General features: G+C 41.3%; 1 protein-coding gene and 1 long non-coding RNA gene across 2 annotated transcripts; one reads left to right on the top strand and one right to left on the bottom strand.

Annotated features, from left to right (window-relative positions):
- The first annotated feature begins 300 nt into the window (after positions 1–300).
- Positions 301–25,745, top strand: Rab1a (RAB1A, member RAS oncogene family). Its single transcript, NM_008996.4, has 6 exons — positions 301–541; positions 14,519–14,591; positions 17,702–17,797; positions 21,973–22,068; positions 23,256–23,387; positions 23,537–25,745. Exons 1-6 carry the CDS (start codon positions 519–521, stop codon positions 23,732–23,734), a joined length of 618 nt encoding a protein of 205 aa, NP_033022.1. The 5' UTR covers positions 301–518; the 3' UTR covers positions 23,735–25,745.
- On the bottom strand, positions 17,246–21,973 carry Gm51885. Its single transcript, XR_003949644.1, has 2 exons — positions 21,756–21,973; positions 17,246–20,597 (listed from the first exon to the last, which is right to left on the bottom strand). It is a non-coding gene; the product is annotated as a predicted gene, 51885 (long non-coding RNA).
- Positions 25,746–25,794: the final 49 nt, after the last annotated feature.

The following is a 25,794-nucleotide window of genomic DNA, read 5'->3' on the forward strand; positions in this document are numbered from 1 at the left end:
CCCGGTCGGCCTTAGCCAATCCGCTAGGGGGAGTCCGAGCGAAGTCCTAGCCAGCAGGCCAGCGGGGAGGGGAGCAGGAAGGGCGGGGTGTGGGGGTGAGGGAATCGGGACGGGGCGGGCTACAAGCTCGAAAGTGCGCATGCGTTCAGGGCGCGGGGCCTAGTGGGAAGCTGAGTGCAGACAGCCCTCGGCCCGGTCGGGCTGCCCAGCGCGCGGTGTGCTCATGACTCTCTTTCCCAGCGTGCCCCGCGACGCTGCCGCCCTCTGGGCCGCGCCAGGCCCCTTGGCCTAGGCTTCCCCAGTTCCTGGTTCGCCGGCGGCCATTTTGGGTGGAAGCGATCACTGAGTGGCGGCGGCTGCTGATTGTGTTCTAAGGGTCGGAGTGGGGTCGACGTTTGCTCTACCGGAACAGCTTAGCTCATTCCTCCCTTTCCATTACCTGTGGCGCGGAGAGTTGGGGCGGCGGCTGCGTCAGCAAGGGCGGTGGTGGCGGCGGCGGCGGCGGCAGCTGCAGTGACATGTCCAGCATGAATCCCGAATAGTGAGTGCAGGAGAGCCGGGGCGGGCCGGGGTGAGAGCGGCCGGCCGGGGGTGAGGGCCGCCGGGAGGTTCGCTGCGCAGCGCCGGGAAGGTCGGCCGGGCGAAGGAGACGGAGCAGCCTGAGGGCCCCATTGTCTGAAGGCCGAGGGCCGCAGCGCAGCGGGGAGGGGTCGGGCCTGCGGGCCGGGTCCCGACCGCAGCCGGCGGGGAGCTAGGTGCCGCGGCTGGGCGTTGGGGAGAGGGCCTCGGACAGTAGCCAGGAGGGGCGCGTCTCTGGAGGCAGTGACGGCTGGAGGAGGACTTGGTTTTAAGGGGAGGTAGGTGGGAGAGCTCTGCTAGAGGGCACTGTCAGACCCTGCGCCGGCTCTGCGGAGCTGTCAGCGTCGGCTTTACTTGTAAATCCCGAGCTTGTTAGAGCTCTCTCCCTGTTGGGTTTTAGGTAATATGGATGCTTCTTGGGACTGCGTGGGCTTGAGGGGGATGAGGAGATGGTGAGGAGCTATTTATAATGTTTAGTTTTCTTTTGGGCTTGTCTCCTGGGAGAGTTCTGTGAGACTTGTGAGACGTGACCCTTACAAAATCCTGGACATTTGTGAAATTTTTGGTTTAGGGGAGACATGAGTCTCCCAGTCACCTTTTGTCTCCAGTAGGTTAAGAAGAAGAAAAAGAAGAACAAAACTGAACTAAAAATAAACTAGAAATGTCTTCCTGGTACCACCAAGTTAAAGTACAAGTTTGCAGACAGTTTTGAAAAGAAACTAATGGGGCCTTTGATGATAGAGTTGTATGTAGGTTTTAGATTACCTGCTTGAATGCCTGTAGATAGGAAATGAGGTTCCATGACGTGTCATGAAAAGTTAATGCATTCCTTTTTCTTGCTTACTCAAGAAGTCACTGTAGCAGATGTGACACACCTGGCACCTTTCATGGGAACTGCGCTTCTCCTTTCTTGGATAGACATTGTTAGGCTCTCTCTTTGAACCCAAAATTCTCCTATGGTTTCCATATATGAAAATAACTTTAAGAGATGCCATTTTTATTATACTTTAGTGTCAGAAATCTTTAAGGGAGAGGGATTTTTGTTGGTTTTTAATAAGAGAAATCACTATTGCCGTAAAAGCTGGGCTTTATTTGTTGCTTTGGTCAGTTACCGCTAAGTGTGCCCCCATGAAAGGTCCAACCATCAGCTCGGCTGACTTGTCATGTGCGTGTCACATGACTCTTGCAAAAGACATTCTAAGTTCAGGTTTTCTAAGACTGGTTTAATACTGAAATGGTTTTTCCGTTTGTGTTAAGCAGAGGTCTTAGTATCTTGGTAGAATTTTACATACTTTTTTTTATTGTGTGTGTGATGCCTGTGATTGCAGGTGCACAGGTGTCACCTTGCTTGCTTCAGAGGTCAGGGGACAACTTTTGGGAGCTTATTCTTCCTTTGTGGCTTCAGGGATTGAACTCAGATAGGCACTGTATCCACAGAGCTATGTGCTTGGCCAGGCTTCTGTACTTGAAAAAGTTGGGAACAGTTCACATGGAGACACAGGTGCTGTGTTTGCAGCCCCTCTCCCAGGGCAAAATTAGTTTAGTTAAGCAAAGTTGAATTGGGGGTCCTAATTAGATTTTTGTGGAAACCAAAAAGAAGATGAATTTGTTATATTAGGAAGGTTTCTAATTTCTATTTGAAATTCCTGTTCTATTTGAGGAGATTCCTATATTTGTTAGGTGTGTATTTAAGTATTTTTATTATGCTTCTCAAATTTCCTAATGCTACGACCTTTCAATGCAATTCTTCATGTTGTGGCGACCCCTATCCATAACATTTTCATTGCTACTTCATAACTGTAATTTCGATACTGTATGAATTGTAATGTAAACAGCTGATATAGGATATCTGGTATGTGACCCCTGTGAAAGGGTCCTTTGACACCCAAAGGGGTTGCCACTTACAGATTGAGGACTGCTGAGGTTAGAGACACCTCCTGGAGCTGGAGTTAAGAGTACTTGTGACCAGCTGATGTGGATGCTAGGAATGGAACTAGAGTTTTCTGCAAGAACAATACATATTCTTAACTACTACTTGATCTCTCCAGCCCATGTTATGTGTTTATTTTTTAATACTGTAAGAGATTTAACTAAGCAACAAAAATTTGATGTTACTCAGACGTTGTTTCTCTTTTTATAAAGTAGTATAAAAAGTCATTTTTTACTGCCTACTAAAGTAGTAAGTAGTGTGGTTCATGAGTACATAAAAGATGTTTTGGACAGCTCTCCATCCAGATCATGCTGTAAGTAGAGTAAATCATTTTAATGTAAGCTTGGACTTCGGAGTGTGAGCCTTAGCCTCAAGGGGCCTGTGATGTAACATACAGACTAGATTCTATCCATGTCAAATATTAGGAGATACTGCATGCAGATGTGCAACATGGATCAGATCAGTGTGGTTTTAGGGGAGTCACTTGTTCTGGTTGGCTGTTGGGTTTTGGAAGATTGTTATAGAAGAGACAAGTAAGAAACTTACCCCAGGGTACCAGTAAGGTAGTTCAGCAGACGAAGGCATCTGCCACCTTTATGAGTTCCATCTTTGGAAGGAGAGAACTGGTTCCTGCAGGTTGTTCTCTGGTCTCTCCACATATATCCCTCCCCCAATAATCTAAACAAGCAGGGTGAAAAAGAGAATTATTAGCATAGAAGTGAAGCACGGAAGGCTTTTCAGGAGGGAAAAGGAAGAGGAATGGCTAATAAATAGCAAGAAGAATTTTTTTCTCCTCCCTTAGTTTTAAGACAAGATCTCATTGTGATGTCATCCCAGCTCTACTGAAACACCCTGTGTGTAAATGAGGCTGACTTTATATTTTCAGCAGTCTTCCTGTTTCTGCCTCCCAAGTGCTGACATTACAGATACGAGTCACCATGTCCTGAATGGACAGTCATTTAGTCATTCTTTCTGAGTTCTCAAGTATGCCAGTATCTGGCTTATATTTGCATTCTAGTCTATGTAATAAATTGTCCAGGAGTTTGAGGAAAGGATTTATGAAACTTGCTTTAAGATTAGTGGTGATGATAGATATTTTATTACTATCATAAATACAAGCAATATATCAATAATGATTAAGTTATAACTTGTCTCATTGTATGTGTCGTGTGCCGCCCCCCATTTTTTATGATCTGAAGGAAAACTAATTTGGGAGAAACAAAAAAAATGTTTTTGTTTGTTTTGGTTTTTTTGTTTGTTTGTTTGTTTGTTTGTTTTTTTCAAGACAGGGTTTCTCTGTATAGCCCTGGCTGTCCTGGAACTCACTTTGTAGACCAGGCTGGCCTCGAACTCAGCAATCTGCCTGCCTCTGTCTCCCGAGTGCTGGGATTAAAGGAGTGCGCCACCACCGCCCGGCTAAAGCTTGTTATCTTTATGACAGGAATTAAGGGTAATGTCTGAATCACTTGCTTAACTGAAAGTGTGATCTGAACTGTGGTACAGTGTATAGAAAGGGCCAAAACCTTTTTTTTCTGGAGATCTGAAGAAAGCTTTGACTTTTTACACTTATTGTATGTTTAGAGAGGGGGCATGTGACGCTACAGTGATTGTGTGGAGGTCAAAGGGCAACTTGCAAGAATCAGTTATCTCTGTCTACAAATACTCGGGTCCCGGGGATCATCGTACTGTCTTTAGTCTTGGCTGTAGGCACTGAGATATGTTGTTAGTCCAAGATTTAATTTTCAGAGCTAGGTAGTGAAGCAGGCAGTGATTATTCTAACACACTGAAATACTAAACAGTGCCAGGGGTGTAGGAGTCTGTGCTCTGAGCACATGAGGCAGTGGCAGGAGGGTCACCGAAGGTTCCAGGCCACCCTGGTGTACATTAGTGAATTCCAGACTGTCAACGGCTACATAGGGATTTTGTCTTGAAAGAGAGATAGACAGAAATAAACACAGACTTAATATTAGCCTCATATAAGAAGTATTTGTCATAGTCTATTAGTTTCTAGGGAAGTTTTATTTACTTTTTATTGTGAGACAGAGTCTCAAGGATCCCAGCCTGGCCTCAAGCTCACTTTATAACTGAGGATGACCTTCAACGTCTGATTCTGTCTCTACCTGCCAAGTGCTGCGATGTAGTTAAAAGGCCAGCATTCTACCAGCTGAGCTCTATCACTGGCCTTAAACTCGTGTGTTTATGTGTACTCAAAGCTGAATTTGTATGAGTGTGGATGTACATGTATACATGTGTGCATGCATTTGGTGGTCAAAGGTCAACCTTGGGTTTCATTCCTTAGGAACCGTCCATTTTATTTATTTTTACCTTTATTATTTTATTTTATGTGTGTGTTTCCCCTTATTGTGTTCATGCAGTGCCCTAGGAGGTCAGAAGAGGTCTTCTGAATTACAGACAGCTGTAGGTTCTCATGTGGTTGCTGGGAACCAAACTAGGGTCTTCTGGAAGGACCAGTGTTCTTAACCACTGAGCCACTTCTCCAGCCCCTGTTTTCATTTATTTTCTTGAGGCAAGGTTTCTCACTAGCACCTGGGCTTCACAGAAATGGCTAGGTTCTCCTTATACCATGTGGGCCTTAAGAATTGAGCTGAAGTCATCAGGCTTGTTTATTAATTAAAGTGACAAAGTAGCTTAGTATGGTGGCTCATTGTGTGATTCCAGTACTTGGGAGGTTGAAGGAGGAGGATTGCCTGAAGTTTGAGGCCAGGTTGGGGTACATAGTGAATTCCAGACCAGCCTGGGCTTTGTTTTAAAAAGCTAAACCAAATCAAACCTCACTGTGTAGATGGGAATGACTGAATGCCCACTTCCCAGATGCTTAGATTAAAAGTGAGCAACCATCCCTGAGCTTGTGCAGAGCAGTTTAATGATGGTGATCTTTTCTTCCCATCCCTCCTCCACTTTAAAATGAGACTCCAGATTCCCTGAAAATCTAAGCAGTAGTACTTTGCTTTTCTGAAATGGTTAGAGCTGTTTCAATTAAGTGCCTCTCCCTTTTAAGTATTTAAGTATAAAATTGGGCTAATCAATTATCTGTCTGACAGTGTATTAATATCATTCCCAGCTTTCATGTAGTTTTCAGTAGAGTGTTGTTTTTTACTGTTTTGTTTGTGAGTGTGTATGTGACTGGTAATCAAATCCAGTACTTGCACATGCCAGACAGATGGCCTCTGTCATTCCATACTCCAACCATTGGGGAGAATTGGAAGAAGAAAAGTAATTAGGACTCTTACTGTGTAGAATGTGATTTTTAAGTGTTTAGAGCATCACTATCTATAATTGTCAGGTTGACAGGCAGCTGCTTGGAGTCTTTACAAAATGTTCAGGCTGCAAATTTCAGTACCCAGGAGAGTCAGGAGTTTAAAGCCAGTCTTGGTTGCAGGGCAGTCTGGCTGATAAGACTTTTCTCAGAGAAAAAAAGAGTAGAAGGAAGGGAGAGAAAACAAAACCTGAGTGCCGTTATGTGAGCTATTTTAGGCGTTACTTACTTTTTATTACTCTGTCTGAATTTCACATTGGATTTTCTTGGTAAGAGACATTGGTAAATTGCTCCCTTTGCCTTTTAAGGAGAAGGGAGTGGTTAGCCTATTCTTGTTTTCCTGTAGAAGTTGGGGCTGAAATTGGTGCTTTGGTACTATAATATTAATTTTTAAAAAATTAGTATTTATGTTTATGGTGCTTTTCCCTCATATTTGTCTGCACCTAATGGATGCCTAGTGTTAGAGAAAGGTAGAAAAGGGAGTTGAATCCCCTGGATCTGGAATTAAGGGAATTGAACCTGGATCCTCTGGAACATTCTGCATCTAGTGCTCTTAAATCCTGGGCTATCTCTTCAGCATCCCTAGAATATAATTTAAGGGAAACAAACAAACAAACAAACAAAAAAACTCTGCTTTTCGTGCCAACAGGGATTGAATTTATGACCTCCAAGTGCGTCCCCTCAACCCTAAAATTTTAAAATTTAAGCCAGATAACATTTAGATAAACATCTACTTTAAATATTCATGGAGAAGTTTTTATTACACACACACACATTTAAAAAGGGTTAGTTTTATCTTATGTCTATTGGTGTATGCATGTCTGTGGCTGAGGCCAAATTGTAAACTCCAGTTCTAAGTCTTAAAATGTAGAGACGGCAGCAGCCACAGAATATGAAATCTATAGTTAGGTTTAAGTGGCCTTTGACCTCTTTTTTTTTTTTTTTTTTTTTTTAGATTTATTTATTTAATGTATATGAGTACACTGTAGCTGTCTTCAGACACACCACTAGAGGGCATCGGATCTCATCACAGATGGTTGTGAGCCACTATGTGGTTGCTGGGAATTGAACTCTGGACCTCTGGAAGAGCAGTCAGTGCTCTTAACCACTGAGCCATCTCTCCAGCCCCCCCACCCCCATTGACCTCTTAAATACTGTAGGTTGGTCTTTTTCCTAAGTGTTTTAAGTTAAGTGTATCTGTCTTGCTTTTCTCTTTCTTGTCTATTGGATGTTTTTATTGGGACCTTAGAAGTTGTGAAGTCTTTCTGAGAGTGAAAAATCATGGAAGCAAGCCATTGAACTGAAGCAGCCATGAACACTATGCAAGACCTTCCCACAATTTGAACCTTCCCACAATTCGAACCATTGACTTCCTGTCATGGATTATCAAGGGTTCTCCAACACAGCCTTCTCTAAGAATACTCAGGGACATTTGCAGGAGGAAGATACATTTTCCTCAGTGGAGTAGCCACTGGCAAGGTGCCTGTGCTCCTGTAAACAACCCTAATGGAATTCATTGCCATCCCTCCTCGCCACCCCGCCCCCCATGGGAGTAGAGGGAGGATTAGTTGAAGGGGATCAGTGACCCTTAGGAGCAGGAGAGAGGGCCATGTGAGTATGACCAAGATAGATATGAAATGCCATACTAAAATCCAGTGTATAATTCCTGGATGCTAGTAAGTATTTTGAAAAAGTCAGTCTCAGTTCCAGAGACTTAGTGTCAAAGTTGTATTTAGTTTCATGTAAAGAAAAGGACTGATTTGGCCAGATTGGCAGACAAGAAGCCACAGCAATCCTTTGGTCTCCCTAGTGTTGGGATTACAAGTGTGCTGTGCTGTTTTTGTTTGGTTTGGTGGGTTTTGTTTGTTTGTTTGTTTCCTTTTGGTTTTTCAAAACAAGGTTTTTCTGTGTAGCCCTTACCATCCTGAAAGTTGCTTTGTAGACCACCAGATTGGCCTCAAATTCGGAGCTTCCCAAGTGCTAGGATTAAAGGTGTGAGTCTCCACCACCTGGCTGTTTTTTTTATTTTTATTTTATAATTGAAAAATTTTAAATTCTGATTCATTACTGTTTCCACTAATGTTCTTTTTCTGGCCTAAGATTCAATCCAGATTACCATGCTCTGTTTATGTCATATTAGTTACCTTTGTTCTCTGAGGTCTCTCCTTTTTCATGATCTAGGCTTTTGTCTTTTTGAGACAGGATCTTGCTTATGTTATGTTGCAATCTTAGCCATTGTTGGCCTGAAGCAGGCTGGAAACTTGTAGGAGAACATTCTTTTAATGTCTCCAGAGTACTAGGATTATAGGCAAGTGCTTGGCTTAATGATTTTGATAGTTATTCGTTCTTTGTTTTCTTTTTTTTTCTTTTTTAAGACTTATTATTTTATGTATATGAGTACACTTCAGACACACCAGAAGAGGGCATCAGATCCCATTACAGATGGTTTTGAGCCACCATGTGGTTTCTGGGAATTGAACTCAGAACTTCTGGAAGAACAATTGGTGCTCGTAACCACTGAGCCATCTCTCCAACCCTCTCTTTTCTTTCCCTTTTTCTTTTTGAGACAGGGTTTCTCTGTGTAGCTCTGTCTGTTCTGGAATTCACTCTGTAGACCAGGCTGGTCTTGAACTCACAGAGATCCTCCTGTCTTTGCTTCCAGAGTGCTGGGATTAAGGGCATGTGCCAGCATCGCCTGGTCAACAATTATTATTTGAGACAGGTTCCTTTGTTTGTTTGTTTGTTTTTTCCTAGACAGTGTTTCTCTGTGTAGCCCTGGCTGTCCTGGAACTCACTTTGTAGACCAGGCTGGCCTCGAACTCTGAACTCGAAATCTGCCTGCCTTTGCCTCCCAAGTGCTGGGACTAAAGGCGTGCGCCACCACTACCCGGCCAGGTTCCTATTTTTAAAATGTATTTATCTGTTTTTTATGTGGATGGGTGTGTTACCTGCATACACATCTCTATATCATGTGTATGGCTGGTGCCTGTGGAGGCCAGAGAAGTTGGATCCCCTGGAAGTAGTTATTCATAGTTGTGAGTTGCATTGTTTATTACTGGGAATTGAACCTAGGTCTTCTGGTACAGCAGCCAATGCTCTTAACCACTAAGCCATCTCTCCAGTCCCATATTTATTTTAATTTTTTTACTTTATCTCTATCTATGTATATCTGTGTGGAAGTGTTTTAAATATAATGTAGGTGCTTGTGGAGGACTGAGGCATGGGATCTCTCTGGAGCTGGAGTTGCAGGTGGTTGTGAGCCAAGTTCATATCCTCTGACAGAGCAGTATGTGACATTAATAATCCCTGAGCCATTTCTCCAGCCCCAAGATAGGTTTCTTGTACTCAGGGCTAGCCTTCACCTCACAATTTAGCTGTGTATGCCCTTGGGTTTATGGTCCTCCTTTATCTTCTCTAGGCTAGGATTACAGTATGGGCATGTGTCTTTAGGCTGGGTTAACGTGGTACTGGTGATTAAACCCAGGGTTTCATGCATGCTAAGCAGACATTCTTCCTACTGAGCTGTCCTCAGCCCTGATCTGGATGTCTCTGAAATGTGCCTAGACTGCCTCTTACTTTTTTTTATAAGTAATTTTAAGATTTATTTATTTATTTATTTATTTATTTATTAATTATATGTAGGTACACTGTAGCTGTCCTCAGACACTCCAGAAGAAGGAGTCAGGGATGGTTATGAGCCACCATGTGGTTGCTGGGATTTGAACTCCTGACCTTAGGAAGAGCAGTCGAGTGCTCTTACCCACTCAGCCATCTCACCAGCCCGACTGACTCTTACTTTACATTTATGTTTTTTAAAGATTCCTTTATATTTATTTTATGTGTATGTTTTTCACTTTCATGTATATATATGCACCACATGTGTTCCTGATGTCAGCACAGGCCAAAAGAGAGTGTTGGATCTCCTAGGAGTGGAGTTACAGATTGTTGTGAGCTGCCATGTAGGTGCTGGGCGCAGAGCCTTAGTCTTTTGCAAGACAGTCACTCACTGCTGGGCCACCTTCCAGCCACACCATTTCCCCCCTTGAGATAGGGTCTTACTGTGTAGCCCTTTCTGATCTGGAGTTGACTAGGTTGGCTTTATCCTTGTCTCTGCCTCTCAAGTGTTGGAATTACAAGTATAATGAATTCATCTGGTTAATTTATAACTAGATTAAGGTTCTAGATTTTGGGAGAATGCCACAGAAGTCAGTGCTCTCTCTATTCACTGCATTATATCAGAAGTCTAATGGTAAACCAGTATGGTATTTTACTGGTGATGCTGTTATTGGAACATTGTTGTATTTATAACTGCCCACACTGGAAATGACTTTATTTTGGGAGAACTGCTAGTGCCCTTTAACACTAATGCCCTTCTCAAGTGCCTTTCCCCCTTCCCCCCTTTCTCTATTTTATTAGACACTGACCAGATTTGTAATGTTGAGTGCAGCTCCATCTCCCAGGGGAGAAGGATTTAAAGCAGTTATTGGATAGAATATGTTAAGACTAGCAATGAAGACTAGCAATGTAATGACAGGTGTGCATGGCTGTAAAACCAGCTCTTGGGCAGGGTGGGTGATGAAGAGTTCTTGGGCAGCCTTTGCTTCATTTGGAGTCAGAAGCCAGCCTGGGTTATATGAGACCCTATTTCATAAGAAGTTCCTCCCAAACAACAACAAAACCCACCAGTGCAATAAATACTCAGGAGGATAGAATTTGAAGCCACATTAACACCTTATTTTTCTCTTAAGTTCTGTCTACTAATTTTAACTTCACCTGCAGGTTTTCCTCTTGGTGCTGTACTTGTTTCTGTCTCCTTCTGTATGTGCATGGAAATTCTATGAGGAAGAGTTGTTTCTCTAGTTTATTTAGTTAACCATTTATACCACAATAGAATAATTTATATATTTATTGTTTAAGTTATAATCCAAAATGTGCTTGTGGCTCAAATTTTTCTGGCTTTGCCTTTGAGAGAGCCTAAAAGTTTGCTCTTACATCTTTTTAAAAAACCTGAGTAAAGATGATTATAAATTATCTTTCTCATGCCACGGTTTTGCTAGTAACACTTATGGTTTAGGAGCTAGGTTCTTTAATATTACCTCTAGTTTTGGTTGGCTGCCTGTGGTTTTGTTTTGTTGTCTTGAGATAACAGATCTCCAAGGTAACCCAAGCTGGTCTTGAACTGGTGGCAATCTTGTTACCTCAGCCTCCAGAGTGCCGGATTACAGGCATGTACCACCAACCCCAGCTTCTGTAATGGTTTTGAATTACTTGAAACTCCATGCTCAAAAATAATATTTGCCAATTTTTAGAATATGTTAAGTGATTTTTTTTTAAAGGTCAGTGCTATAGCTAGCAATAGTGTTTATGTATCTTCCATCCTTGTCATTGTGCTGAATAAACCAGAGTAGTTGACCTTGAAGCAGTGACACTGGGCTGGAGAGAGCTCAGTGGTTAAGAACACTTGACTGTTGTTTCAGAGGTTCTGAGTTCAATTTCCAGCAACCACATGGTGGCTCACAACCATCTGCTGTGGGATCCAATGCCCTCTTCCCGTGTGTTGACGACAGCCACAGTGTACTCATATATATATAATAAGTAATTTTTTAAAAAAAAGTATATAAAGAAAATATCTAATTAAAAAAAAAAACAAAAAAAAAAAAAAAAAAAACAAGCAGTGACACCTCCGGCATCATTGGTGGCCCAGTTCAGTCCTGTATTGTAACAGGACTCAGGTCATCTGGTGGAGGGTATGCTTGTTCTGTCAAATTGGAAATCTCAAATTTGGCAGCTTGTCTGTGTTTCTTCTTGATTTTATAAAAGGCCTGGACATGAAATTTAGGGTTTGGCATGTGCTAGGCAAATACTTTGTTGTTAAGCTATACATGCCTAGCCCTCCTTTACTGAAAGCATTTTATTGTGTGTGTGTGTTTTGTTTGCATGTATGCCCATTTGCCATGTGTATGCAGTGTCCTGGAGTCCAGAAGGTGTCAGATCCCCTGGGCCTGGGGTTACATATGGTTGTGAGCTGCTATGTTTGTTCTAAGCATCTAATCTAGGACCCTGGAGCAGCAACCATTGATCTTAATCACTGAGCCATTTCCAGCCCTGAAACTGTTTGTTTGTTTGTTTTAAAGGTAGGGTCTCATGATCTCAGGCTGATCTTCCTGTCTTCACCTCCCAAGTACAGGGATTATAGGCGCGTGCAACTATGTATAATGTACTGAGGATTGAATGTAGAGTGTCATGTGTGATAGACACGTGTTCTGCCAACTGAGCTATTATGCCCCCAGTACTGATTTGTTTAAAAAAGCTTTTTATTTTCTTCTATGACCTCTATTTTACTGCTGACCAGCAGTTTAGATTTATCCTTTTAATTCTTTTGCTCAGATATATTTAGGAGTAAGTATACTGTGGTAATCAGGTAAAATCAAAAAGATGTTTAATAATACATACTGCTATGTGAATAGTGAGGTAACAATTTATGAATAGTCCTGAAGATAATTATCTCTAAAAGTTGTATATCTTGCTTACATTGAGATTATATTTTCTATAATAAAATTAATTTTAATAGGTAAGTAGTTGTTTTTTAAATGAAGTGTACCTTCTGAAAATATAGTCTTGATTTTTGGGGTGTGTTCTTTTGAAAGTGCTTAGGCTGTGGGAGTAGTGAGGCTCAGGGAGGATGGAGATTCCTTCAGGCGACAGTGCACAGATACTCTGTTGCCTTCAGGTCATGAAAGATAACTTTTAGTGGTGGTTTTTGAGTCAGTCTTAGCAGTGGTGATACTGGAATCAAAATCAAGCCTGTGCCATGGGTGGCCCCAGGAAGCTAGGTTCAGCCATTCCTCTTTGGTAAGCCAGTCAAAAGAGCCAAATTAATAGCAAAAAGCAGAGAGGGGGGACATTTATTCAGTGTGTCACATTGGGAAGAAGGGCAAAGAGAGCGAGCAACACCCTGAGTCCCTCTTTAGTACTCTGACATGAGGTTGAGGTCTAAGTAGAGGGCCGGCCAGAGTTCTCTATGCAACCAATCAGTCTCTGTCAAGGTGAATTCTTGCCTATTATTATCTGCCTTCAGTCTCATCCTACAAGGTGGTCTGAGAAATTGCTAGAACTGTGCTGGCACCAGGCTTCAGTGCTTTTCTTTTCCGAGCATGAGATTCCTGGAGGATCTTTCAATTCCCTGGGTTCTGATGTTCCCAGTAGTGGCATAGCTAAAGGGGAAACTAAAGTTTCTCTTTGAAGCATTCTCATTTCTGGACCAGGAAGTTGGTTCTGTAGGTAAAGACTTGTCCATCAAACTTGACAACTTGAGTTAATTTTCTAGAATGTGCATGGTAGAGAGGACTAACTCCTCTCCTGCAAGGTGTCCTCTGACCTCCATCTGGTGTGTGCATGAACACACACGGTTAATGTAAAAAGAAAACTGGATGTAGTAATGTCTCATGCCTTTCATCTCAGTTCTTAGGAGTCTGGATGTATCTCTCTGAGTTGGAAAACAGCCTGATCTACATAGCAGGTTTCAGGACATCACGAGATACATAGTGATAAAAAACAAAGCTAAATCAAAACAGCACCAACAAAAAAGCTTTAGAAAAATTTCTCTTTCATTTTAGGCATTATGGTTACACTGATGAATAGATGTATAATCAGAGTCTAGCAAGTTTCCCTCCTACCCTTTTTGATGAGGTCTTAACCCTGTAGCTTAGGCTGGCCTGGAGCTCTCCATGTAGATTAGCAGTCTTACCTTGGCCCCTTAGAGGCCTGTCACCATGACGGGCTTCAAGAGCCAACATGACCCCTGAGTGCCCAGCTTGGGGATTTAATATGGAGTGTGTATGCTAGGTGAGCTCTCTATCCATAGCTATTATCTCTAGCTTCAGAACCTACTTGTCAGGTCTCTGAAGACTTACTTCAATAAGCTTAAAATGTTGGTAACCTTTTTATTATGTTTCTAGAGTTCAGCATTCAAAATACAGGCTTTCAGATGCTTTAAATATATATATGGGTGTTTTGCCTGCATGTATGTGTACCATGTGATGCAGTGCCTTGGAAGGCCAGAAGAGGGCATCAGAACTCCTGGGGCTGAATGGTGTTCCTGGGAGTATTGGGACTCAAACCTGGGTCCTCTGCCAGAGAAGCCAGTGCTCTTCACCATCCAGCCATACGAGGGGACATTAGACCTAGATCCAGGAAAGGATCATAGAAATTATTTCATTGGAGGGGTACTCTGCATAGTGAGTCATTTGGTTTTAGAATTTGAAAGAGAGACTTTTGTTGCTAAGAGAGGGTCTCATGTATTCTAGGCTTGCCTACAACTCATGATTTTCCAGTTTCTACCTTTCAGGTGCTTGCTGAGATTATAGGAATGGGCCACAAAGCCAGGAGGGGCTAATTTTACTGGGTGGAACACAACCTTCTCCTGTCTGATAGGGTAGGGGGCTGGGATTTGATTAGCATTTAAGTCTCTTCAGTCCCCTAAAAATAGGAATCATATGAGATTCCTATTTTTTTTTCTTTGGAAGAGGAAGTCCACTCATCAGAGCGACCATGGTGGCATTGGCTACTTCACTTGCGTGAGTCACATGTTCAGCTGTGTATCGAGGCTGCTATTGGCCTCTTCAGGACCTGGAGTCTTCATAGCAAGCCGCTGCTTACTAGCTTTGCTTTCTTGTAGAACTTACAATACAACATGCTTTTTATTAATGTGGTTTTCCTTCTCTTTTTGCAGTGATTATTTATTCAAGTTACTTCTGATTGGCGATTCTGGGGTTGGAAAGTCCTGCCTTCTCCTTAGGTTTGCAGTAAGTTGAAATTAAAATACTTTTTACAAATAATGGTGTGCTTAGCTATACAAATAATGCAGTGTTTTTTGTTTGTTTTGTTTTAGTTAGACAAAAAAAATCAAACAATTTTATATAGTTAATTCTTTCAGAGTTTATATATCAAAGTGCCTAAGTGCTCCCAAATAATGCACCCCACCCCCAGTGGTATCTTGGACTGTTAAATGTTGTTTTTAAAAGAAATTCAAGGGAAAGCTGGGTGTGGTAGTGCATGCCTGTAATCTTTCCACTTGGGAGGTGAAGGAGGGACATCACTTTGGGCTTGAAGTCAGTTAAGAAAAAAAAAAAGAAAGAAAGAGAAAGAAAAGAAAAAGCCAAGAAAGAAATGCAGTGCAGCATGATGGTAACGTTCATATCTAGTGCTCTTTGTAGACTCTGAGATTCCCATACAGGGGAGAGCAAGGTGCAATGCTTGGCTTGTATTGAAAGTGACCTGAAAAGAAAGACTCAGCCATATTGTAATTGACTAAACATTCCTTTAACTTTAAATTTTAGCTACTCATTTCATAAGCCACTTGGGGCTAGGGGCTATCATATTGCCTGGTAGTTTATGTCATAGTTGAGGGCCATCATCGCAGAATTATCTTAGATGTTGCCTTACAGTTCTGTGATGATCAGTCATCCATTCTGGATTTTTTTTTTTTTTTTTTTAAAAAGAAGAAAAAAGCCGGGCGTGGTGGTGCACGCCTTTAATCCCAGCACTCAAGAGGCAGAGACAGACGGATTTCTGAGTTCGAGGCCAGCCTGGTCTACAGAGTGAGCTCCAGGACAGCCAGGGCCACACAGAGAAACCCTGTCTCAAACAAACAAAAAGAAGAAAGATTTATTTATTTTTATGTGTGATTGCTCTAACTGCACGTGCACCATTGTGCCAGAAGAGGGCATTAGATCCTATTATAAAATGGTTGTCAGCCACTATGTGGTTGCTGGAAGTTGAACTCAGGACCTCTAGAAAAGCAGCCAGGCTCTTAACCACTGAGCCATCTCTCCAGCCCCAATTTTGAAATTCTTTTTTTAATGAAAGCTTCTTTTAAAATAGTTACTTATTCCATATGGTGGCACATACCTTTAATCCAGCACTTGGGAGGCAAAGGTAGGTGGATCTCTGTGAGATTGAGATCACCCTGGTCTACAGAGAGAATTCAGGACAGCCTGGGCTACACAGAGAAAAACCCTGTCTCCAAACACACACACACACACACACACACACACACACACACACACACACAACCAGTTACTTGTTTTTCTGTGTATGTTTACATGGGGTGGGAGCACAGACAAGCACAGTAGCAGGCTGAAGGTCAGAAGACTGTAGGAGTTGATTCCCTCCTTGTACTTTTTGGGTCCCGGGGCTAAACTCAATGATTGTAGGCAATTTTACTCTCAGAGCCATTTCAGGGGCCCTCATGAATTCTTTCATTTGAAATAGAGCCTCACTGAGTATCCCTGGCTGGCCTTTAATTTCCTAGACCAGCATGGCCTCAGATTTTTAGTGACCTTTCTGTCCCAGACCCCCAAGTACTGAGATTACTGGCAAGTTACAAAAAAGAAACACTGGTTAAAAAAAAAAAAATTGACAAGCAACATGATAATGACCCCCAAATGGAAACTACCTAATTCTTTCACAAACAGAATGTACCAATGGGCTTGTATTCAGCTGCCAAAAAGGACTTAGTTTAAAAAAAAAAAAAAAAAAAAAGATGTGGCTGGTGAAATGAGTCAGTAGGTAAAATGCCTGCTGCCAAGCCTGATAACCTGAGCTCTGTCCCCAGAACTAACAGGGTGGAAGGAGAAAGCTGACTATCAAAGACTGTCCTATGACCTCCGCATGTACAAACTAGGCATGCACATGTCTATACACATACACACAATAATTTTTTTGAGACAGGGTCTCACTATGTACCCTTTGACGAACTCTCTATTATAGTCCAGGCTGACCTTAAATTCATAGAGATCTGCCTATCCCTGCCTCCTGAGTGCTGGGATTAAAAGTGTGTGCCATCATGCCCAACTTAATAAAGGAATATATTTAAAAAAAAAACTAACTTATTAATCTGAGTAAGATGTGGTGTGCCTGTAATCTCAGTATTGCAAAGTCTGAGTAGGAGGCTCATGTTTGAGCACAAGCTAGCAGCAAGATTTTCATGTCTGTGAAATGTTCTCTAGGAAAGCTCCATGGATAGTAAACAGTTTGGTTGCCATGATCCGAAACAGAAAAGTATAAACTGCTAATGAGTTTCTTTTGGGATAGTGAAATATTCTGGAATTAAACAATGATTGTAAAACTTTATGTGTTTACTAAAAACCACTGAATTGCACACTAAATGAGGGATCCTTACATGCATTAAATTTCAATTTAAAAACTCAACCAGGATGTAAAACAGACTCTGGAATACATCCCTAAGAGGAAAATGAAGTGAACATTGTTTTGTGGTTAATGAATTGGATATATGAAGTACAAGAACTTTACTGGTTGGCGGTTAGGAGAACTCACGGGGAGTTGGAGAGCTCTGACAATTACAAAATCCTTTCCTGACACATGTAAAGAATTTACCAAGAGATGTTGTCTTTGTTAGGGTTTCCATTGCTGTGAACAGACACCATGACCAAGGCAATTCTTATAAGGACAACATTTAATTGGGGTTGGCTTACAGGTTTAGAGGTTCAGTCCGTGATCATCAAGACGGGAACATGGTAACATCCAGGCAGACATGGTGCAGGAGGAGCTGAGAGTTCTACATCTTCATCTGAAGGCTGCTAGCAGAATACTGGCTTGCAGGCAGCTAGGATGAGGGTCTTAGAGCCTACACCCACAGTGATACACCTAGTTCAGCAGGGCCACACCTTCTAATAGCACCACTCCCTGGGCTGAGCATACACAAACCATTACAGATGTATGAAAACAAAAAAAGAACACTTGAGAAATATCTCAAAGCAAAAAGAAACTTTCTAACTAGTTGGTATTTTGTAGTGAGATAATTACCCGATATTAAAAACTTTGTTTATAATGCAAGTAAACTTTAACAAATTGTCTCTGTTAAACATTGATTTCATTAACTATTCCCCCTCAGGATGATACGTATACGGAAAGCTACATCAGCACAATTGGTGTGGATTTCAAGATACGAACTATAGAGTTAGATGGGAAAACAATCAAGCTACAGATAGTAAGTGGTCTTGGAAATTATTTTGGTAAATGTACAGTGTATATGTATTTAGTATGCTAACAAAGTTGAATATAAAGTTTCTTAAGAGTCATGCATTGATACAGATTTTAGACCAAAAGGCATTTCCCAGGCTTGCGTTTCTCATTGAAATTCCTTCTTCCTTCCTCTTGTTGATGCTCTGTTTCGAGGGTTGAACCCAAGGTCTCCCATGTGCTAAGTCTGCACTGTTTACATGGAGCTGCATCGCAGGTCCCCTATGTTGAAATTCTGTTTGTAAAGCAGACTTAATTATTAATTAAAGCAGACTCTACTTAACAATCACATTAAGTCAGCTTTTCTCCTATTGAGTGAGAAGTCTGAGCTTTCCTTGTCTGACAGGGAGTGTTCCTTGGCATCTTGTGTGTGTCCTACTCTGCTGAGTGTGTGCATGTTAGAAGGGCCTGGGGGGCCTCTCTGCTTATGCTTTAAAGATAGCTCTTTCGTTCTGTGCGGTTTCTCCTTTCTTAAGATTATATATTCCAACTGTAGAAAAACAGAATTTATTGGAAGGAAAATCTTTATATGCTTGTTTTACTCTCTAAAAAAAGAAAAGAAAAGGATGCTCAGAGAATTAGAACAAAGATGGAGAACCATAGCTCTCCATCTTCAACATGTGTCCCTGCGCTATCTTAAGTACCTTATCCATCCTTCACTCCCACCTCCAATTGAATGCTTCTATGTCTTTAGTATGAGTCTAGGCACCATGTCTGTGATCTTAAAGAAGAAAAAAGTAATCCTGGGGTCAGCATGATAGCTCAGCAGATGCTTGATCAGCTAAGGTTGATGATCTGAGTTCGAGTCCCAGGACCTGTTTGTCCTATGTGGAGAGAAATAACTTCCTGCAAGTTGTCCTTTGACCTCTGTGTGCGCGTCATGGCAAGGTTGTTCTAAGTGAGAATGATCACACTCACATAGACACAGACACACAAATAGAGCGTGTACGCACACACAGTTAATAGGTTTTTTGTTTGTTTTAAGTTGAGTTTTAGTTTTTAACAATCAGTATGTTATAGGCAGGCTTAGTTAAAGGAACACTGAAGGCTGACCATTGCTCTTTTCATGATATTGGGTATTGCTCTGTGCTGAAGTCCTGAATTTTGAGTCAAAATTATTATTTTGGTTTTGATATTCTTTCCTTTCTCTTTCTCTTGGGTTTTTGAGGCTGGTTTCTCTGTGTATCCCTGGCTGTTCTGGAGCTCACTTTGTGAGATCCGCTTGCCTCCGCCTCTTCTGTGCTGGTGTTCTGGGGGATGCCAAGCCTTTTGATTTGACTTAGAAAAATAACAAGTTTGCTAAGCTCCAGCCCTAGCACTGTCTCCTGGCTTACTAGTTTATGGGTTAGTTTTGAGGATCACATGGCTCTTGCTATTTGTCTACCTTTATGACCTTGGAGACAGCAGATCAGTGGTTTCTGTGATATGCTATGTTGTGATACACTATTGTAGAAAAGACCCACTCAAGCCTGCAGCCTAGGTATCAATAGCATATGTGGTCATTAATCTCTACAGGATATTTGTATATTTGAAATATTTTAATTTTGTTACTTCCTTTGTCTGGAAAGGATCTTTCAGGTTACTCTCAGTTTCATCTTCAACAGGAATTTTCTTTTCTTATCTGGTGCTGTTACGTAATCATATTGAGGAAATTCACCATTTTCAAGGGTAGCTACTTTCAGTTTATCCATTCTTTTTTTTTTTTTTTTTTTTTTTTTTTGGTTTTTTAAGACAAGGTTTCTCTGTGTAGCCCTGGCTGTCCCGGAACTCACTTTGTAGACCAGGCTGGCCTCGAACTCAGAAATCCACCTGCCTCTGCCTCCCAAGTGCTGGGATTAAAGGCGTGCGCCACCATGCCCGGCTATCCATTCTTTATATTGGGCTGGAGCCAGTGTCCTTTAACTTCTATGGAATTTCTCTGCAGTTTGAAGCTGTATGAATCAGGTTAGTTATTGTTCTGCTGGCATCCAACTTTCATGTTGATGTGATTATACCCTTCTTCTTGCTCAGTTGATCATTCCTTTTTGGAGTTGTTTTTAGAAACTTTTAAATTCGGGTTAGTCTTGCATTTTCAAGTACCTTTTATAAAAAGGGATTCCTAAAATATAGTACAATACGTATGTGAGACAAACTTTTCTGAATTTCTTAAAAATTTTCTCCCTTTGGGTGTGAAGAGGTGGCTCTGTGCACTGGGGGGGGGTTTAATTTCCCAGCACTCATGCTGTACACACCATAATTTCAACCCCAATAAATCCCATGCCTTCTATATGCTTTTGTGGCTAACAGGCATGTACTTAGTGCACAGACATACATGCAGGCAAAGCACTCATACACATAAAAATAAAATAAAATTTCTCTCTTGGACTTCAGGGATTCAATGCTTATTGTTAATCTACCAAAGACTATAAAGGAATGGGTGAGTTTGCATTAACTACATCCCGAGTCGTCTGCACTTGAAGATTTAGGGTTGCTTGTCTTTAATTTGGGGGTTGTGTGTATAAAGGGTATAAATGGCTGCAGATATGGTCGGGTAGATAAAGTACTTGTAAATGTGAGGACCAGAATTCACCCATGAAAATGCTGTGTAGCTGTGGGGACCCACCTGCAATCCATGGAAGGCAGAGGCACTGGGTTACAGGAGCTCTGTATTCACCGAGAGATCTTGCCTCAGTAAGGTGGAGTGTAATCCAGGAAGACTTTAGCCTTAGGTCTCTATATACACATACTGTACATACACACAAAAAGAAAATGTGTCTGTCTCTCTCTCTCTGTGTGTGTGTGTGTGTGAGAGAGAGAGAGAGAGAGAGAGAGAGAGAGAGAGAGAGAGAGAGAGAGAGAATGAGAATATTCCATGAATTGGTGTTATAAAAATTTAAATGCAAAATTGTGTGTCTAGCCCATTGCATTTCAACTTGATGGGCTGTGTTTTTTTTTCTCCCAAGTACTCTTAAGTCTTTTCCTTTCATGTTTTTTTTTTTTTTTTTTTTTTTTTTTTTTTAAAGATTTATTTATTTATTACATGTAAGTACACTGTAGCTGTCTTCAGACACTCCAGAAGAGGGCGTCAGATCAGATCTTGTTACAGATGGTTGTGAGCCACCATGTGGTTGCTGGGATTTGAACTTCAGACCTTCGGAAGAGCAGTCGGGTGCTCTTACCCACTGAGCCATCTCACCAGCCCTTCCTTTCATGTTTTATTGTTTAGTCATGATGGCCAGGTCTTCACTGATTTTTATGTTTGAAAGAGGGTCTCTCACTATATAGCCCTAGTTGTCCTGGAACTTGCTGTATAGATAAGGACAGTCTTGAACCCACAGAGTTCCACCCCTGCTTTTGCCTCCTCAGTGCAGGGACTATAGGCACTAAACACCATATTTGGCCAGAGGACAACTTTTTATAGTTTCTTCCTTCTATCATGGGTTCTAGGGATTGACTTCTGGTTGTCAGGTTTGCATAGCTTTTGCTGGCCTATCTTGCTTGCTTTTCCCCATTAAAAAATATTTTTATTAAGTGAAGTGTATATGAATGCATGTGCCCAAAGAAACCAGAGGCACTGGGTGCCTTTGAAACTAGAGTTACAAGCATTGGTAAACCACTTAGTATGGGTCCTGGGAATTGAACTCAGGTTCTCTAGAAGACCAATATATCCTCTTAACCATTAAGCCATCTCTCCATGCCCCTTCTCCGCTTAGAAAAATGAGTTTTATTTTAAAGGTGTTTAGAAACATTTTCCTTACGTTATTTTTGCTGAGCCTGAGATAGCACCTCCTTGTTACCCTAGGGCATGGCCGAGCCTGGTCTGTGACAAATACTGCAGCCATGAAGTAAGCTCTGGGCTCTGGACTCTATATTTTTTACCAACAGCCTAGAATAGCCTAGCATAGCTTATGTTCTCAAAGAATTTAGAATTTTGGTATTAGTACTACCTGCTAAACCGTAGGCATTATCTTCTCTTCTGGATTTTTAACATATTTGATACCTGCAATGCAATTTAATAATGTAAGCATTAAATACTGCAATTTAATAATGTAAGCATTAAATACTGCTGGCATCTCAAATCCTAATAATCTACAATTTTCTCCTGTACTTTCTCCCAAGTATGTTTTAATGGAATTGTTTGCCTTCTCTGATTGTTTTCTATAGTGGGACACAGCAGGCCAGGAAAGATTTCGAACAATCACTTCCAGTTATTACAGAGGAGCCCATGGCATCATAGTTGTGTATGATGTGACAGATCAGGTAAGTTTCTAGAGAATGTTACATGTTACCAACAAAGTAGAAAGTAGTGTATGTGTGTGGATTTTGACACAATCTCACTGTGTAGTTCTGGCTGACCTGAACTCACTATGTGGTCAGGCTGCCCTTGAATGCTTTTGAACAGCCCTGAAACTTTTGACTAGAAATTTATTTTTACTAATCGAGAAATAAAAACAACTCATTTTCTTATAGCAAATGTTAAATCTGAACTATCTGAATTATATTGTTAATTTGGAGATAAATTAAGAGATTTACCATACAAGCAAAAGATAAGCGAATATGAATAGGGAAAGAAAATGCTACATTAGCATGATGTCATGTACCTTCAGCTACTTGGGAGGCTGAAACAGGAGCTCAGGAGATTGAGACCTGTCTAGGCAGCAGAGCAAAACCTCATCTCAGTAAAGCAAACACCCAAAGCAGGCATAACTGGTTAATTTTAAATATGTAATCTATTACCATAATTTGTTTGTTCTTCAAGACAAGTTTCCCTGTGATCTTGGCTGTTTATAGACAAACCTGACCTTGGGCTCAAAGATCTGCCTGCCTCTGTCCCCTAAGCACTGGAACTAAAGGCATTCACTACCATGCCCAGCATATTTTTATGTGAAAAAAACAAGGAAAATTGTCACCTGTTTTTTTATAAGATTTCTCTTCCGCATCCCACATCTTGTTTGTAGTGGGGTTTAAGATCAGGGCTTTCTGTATGCCCAGCAAATTGTCAGCACTGAGGTGCACCTAGGCCAAATAATAGTAGCGATACTGTTGTTTTTCATAACCAGTTTTTTGTTTGTTTGTTTTTGAGTCAGGATCTCACAGTGTAGTTCTGGCTGGCCTGGAGCTCAAGAGCTCAGTCTGTATCTGTCTCCCAAGTACTGGAATTAAAGCTGTGCCACTGCACCCAGCTTTTATTTATTTAACAGGATTTTACTGTTTCAGAAACTAGGTCTTGACAATATTTTAAAATTTCAATTTAAAATTGGGCTTGCCTGTCATTAAACTTCAACTGTTTCCCCTTCCAAATAAGCTCTTTTCACTTCAGGCCTTTGAGTCTTTCTTATCATTGACGGGGTCATTGACGGGGTGTATACCTCAAGTTAGTTGATTTCTTTCCTTAGTTAGAGCAGCAGTGGCCTCGAGCAACTGCATCACCATTCTTCTCTCCCTAGGAGTCCTTCAATAACGTTAAACAGTGGCTGCAGGAGATAGATCGCTACGCCAGTGAAAATGTCAACAAGTTGTTGGTAGGGAACAAATGTGACCTGACCACAAAGAAAGTAGTAGACTACACAACAGCAAAGGTATGTATGAGGTTTGACTTTGACACTGAATTTAATTATGGGGACTGCCTCACCCTGTAAAAGCCAGTGAGCTTAGTCCCCCATTCCCATTTCAGAAGACTAAGTCAGAAGGATTTTCCATTGTTCACTGTGCCTTATTATTCTCTCAGGAATTTGCAGATTCCCTTGGAATTCCATTTTTGGAAACCAGTGCTAAGAACGCAACGAATGTAGAACAGTCTTTCATGACGATGGCAGCTGAGATTAAAAAGCGAATGGGTCCTGGAGCTACAGCTGGTGGTGCCGAGAAGTCCAATGTTAAAATCCAGAGCACTCCAGTCAAGCAGTCAGGTGGAGGCTGCTGCTAAAATCTGCCTCCGTCCTTTTCTCACAGCAATGAATTCGCAATCTGAACCCAAGTGAAAAAACAAAATTGCCTGAATTGTACTGTATGTAGCTGCACTACAACAGATTCTTACCGTTTCCACAAGGTCAGAGATTGTAAATGGTCAATACTGACTTTTTTTTTTATTCCCTTGACTCAAGACCGCTAACTTCATTTTCAGAACTGTTTTAAACCTTTGTGTGCTGGTTTATAAAATAATGTGTGTAATCCTTGTTGCTTTCCTGATACCAGATCGTTTCCCGTGGTTGGTTAGAATATATTTTGTTTTGATGTTTATATTGGCATGTTTAGATGTTGGGTTTAGTCTTCTGAAGATGAAGTTCAGCCATTTTGTATCACACAGCACAACCAGTGTCTGTCAGTTTCCACGCATAAAGTTTAGTGAGACGTTATATGTAAGATCTGATTTGCTAGTTCTTCCTGGTAGAGTTATAAATGGAAAGATTACACTATCTGATTAATAGTTTCTTCATACTCTGCATATAATTTGTGGCTGCAGAATATTGTAATTTGTTGCACACTATGTAACAAAACTGAAGATATGTTTAATAAATATTGTACTTATTGGAAGTAATATCAAACTGTATGGTGATAAGTATTGTTTTAATTCCTATGATTAAAGGGAAATAGAGCTTTGCATTCTACTCAGCAGCCACGTGTGTGCAGCAAGGGCACTGTAGACCTATCTTAATAGCACAGCATCCAGGGTTTGCTTTCTAGTAATAGGTCTGATGAGTGACCTAGAGAAGCTTTTGTGCTGTGTAGAGACTTCACCACCTTCATTGGTTCAAGGAACTCAAACTCTAGTGCTTCATCTCCAGCCCAGGCCACCTGAAGTGGCTTCACCAGCAACCCTTTTTTCCCTCATCTGTGGTAGAGATGGAGAGCAGCCCATGCTTCCTCCCAGGCAGTGATCTGGTAATAGTGCTGGTGTTTCTTCATGCTCAGTCTGATGGCGCACACACCTTTTTCTTTCTTTTTTCTTTTTGGCTATTGGAGATAGGGTTTCTCTGTGTATCCCTGGCTGTCCTGGAACTCTCTCTGTAGACCAGGCTGGCCTCGAACTCAGGGATCCACCTAGCTCTGTCTCTGAGTGCTGAGACTGAAGGTGTGCGCCGCCACGCCTGGCTTTTTTCCCCTTTCTTTTTTGAGACAGGGTCTTACTATGTAGCCCTGGCTAGCCTGGAACTTAAGTATGTACAACAGGCTGCCTCCCCCTCCCCCATTCACCTGCCTTTTCCTCAAAAGTGCTGGGATTAAATGATGTCCCAGACTGCACCTATTTTTTGAGACAATGTCTCATATAGCTCAAGAGGCCTCAAATTCACTTGTAACCAAGGATGCCCTTGAACTCCTGATCCTCCTGCCTCCACTTCCAGGTGTCAACTTTATTCTTTCCAATTGTATGAATCATGTTGGTGGAGAGTTTAAGCATTAGAATAGAAAGCAGGAAATGTGATTGCCCTAATTGTAGAAATTCTATCTCCCCCCCCCCCCAAATTAAATGAAAACATGAACGCTAGATGGGAATGATGGGAGAAATAATATATTTATTTCGGTGAAATTTTGCATGTGTGAAAGTTTGTTAACTAGGATCTTCGAAATCCTAGACTTTGCTTTTGTCTTACTGTGGGAAACAAAGTCTCTTGCAGACACTAGCATTTTAAGGTGACAAAGGTCAGAGATTGTTTCCTTTGGTTTAAGGAGCAGCCAAGCATTCTTCAATTGGGGGCTAGGGTAGGGTATGGCTGTTGATAACACATTTTATCATGGGGTCTTTAATGATAAAATATTAAACTAAAAATAAGCCAGAAATTACAGGTTTATTTTTCACTAAACAGACAATTGAAATACATGGTACAAAAATAAGTGGTAAGATTATTGTAAATTGAAAAATGGACAGAATAAATATTCAATTTAATTTTCCATCTATGAGAATTTCACAATAAAATCATAGTTTACTTTGTATTATAGATGCGCTTGTTGGGTCTATTCATCCTTATATATAAAAAGGTAACTGGA

This window comes from Mus musculus, chromosome 11, assembly GCF_000001635.26.
Source record: "Mus musculus strain C57BL/6J chromosome 11, GRCm38.p6 C57BL/6J".
Classification (NCBI taxonomy): Eukaryota; Metazoa; Chordata; class Mammalia; order Rodentia; family Muridae; genus Mus; species Mus musculus.

Coding starts and splice junctions, on each gene's coding strand:
- Rab1a (NM_008996.4), top strand. CDS start 519: ATGTCCAGCATGAATCCCGAATA. Junction 542..14,518: donor TCCAGCATGAATCCCGAATA/GTGAGTGCAGGA, acceptor CTCTTTTTGCAG/TGATTATTTATTCAAGTTAC. Junction 22,069..23,255: donor TGTATGATGTGACAGATCAG/GTAAGTTTCTAG, acceptor TTCTCTCCCTAG/GAGTCCTTCAATAACGTTAA.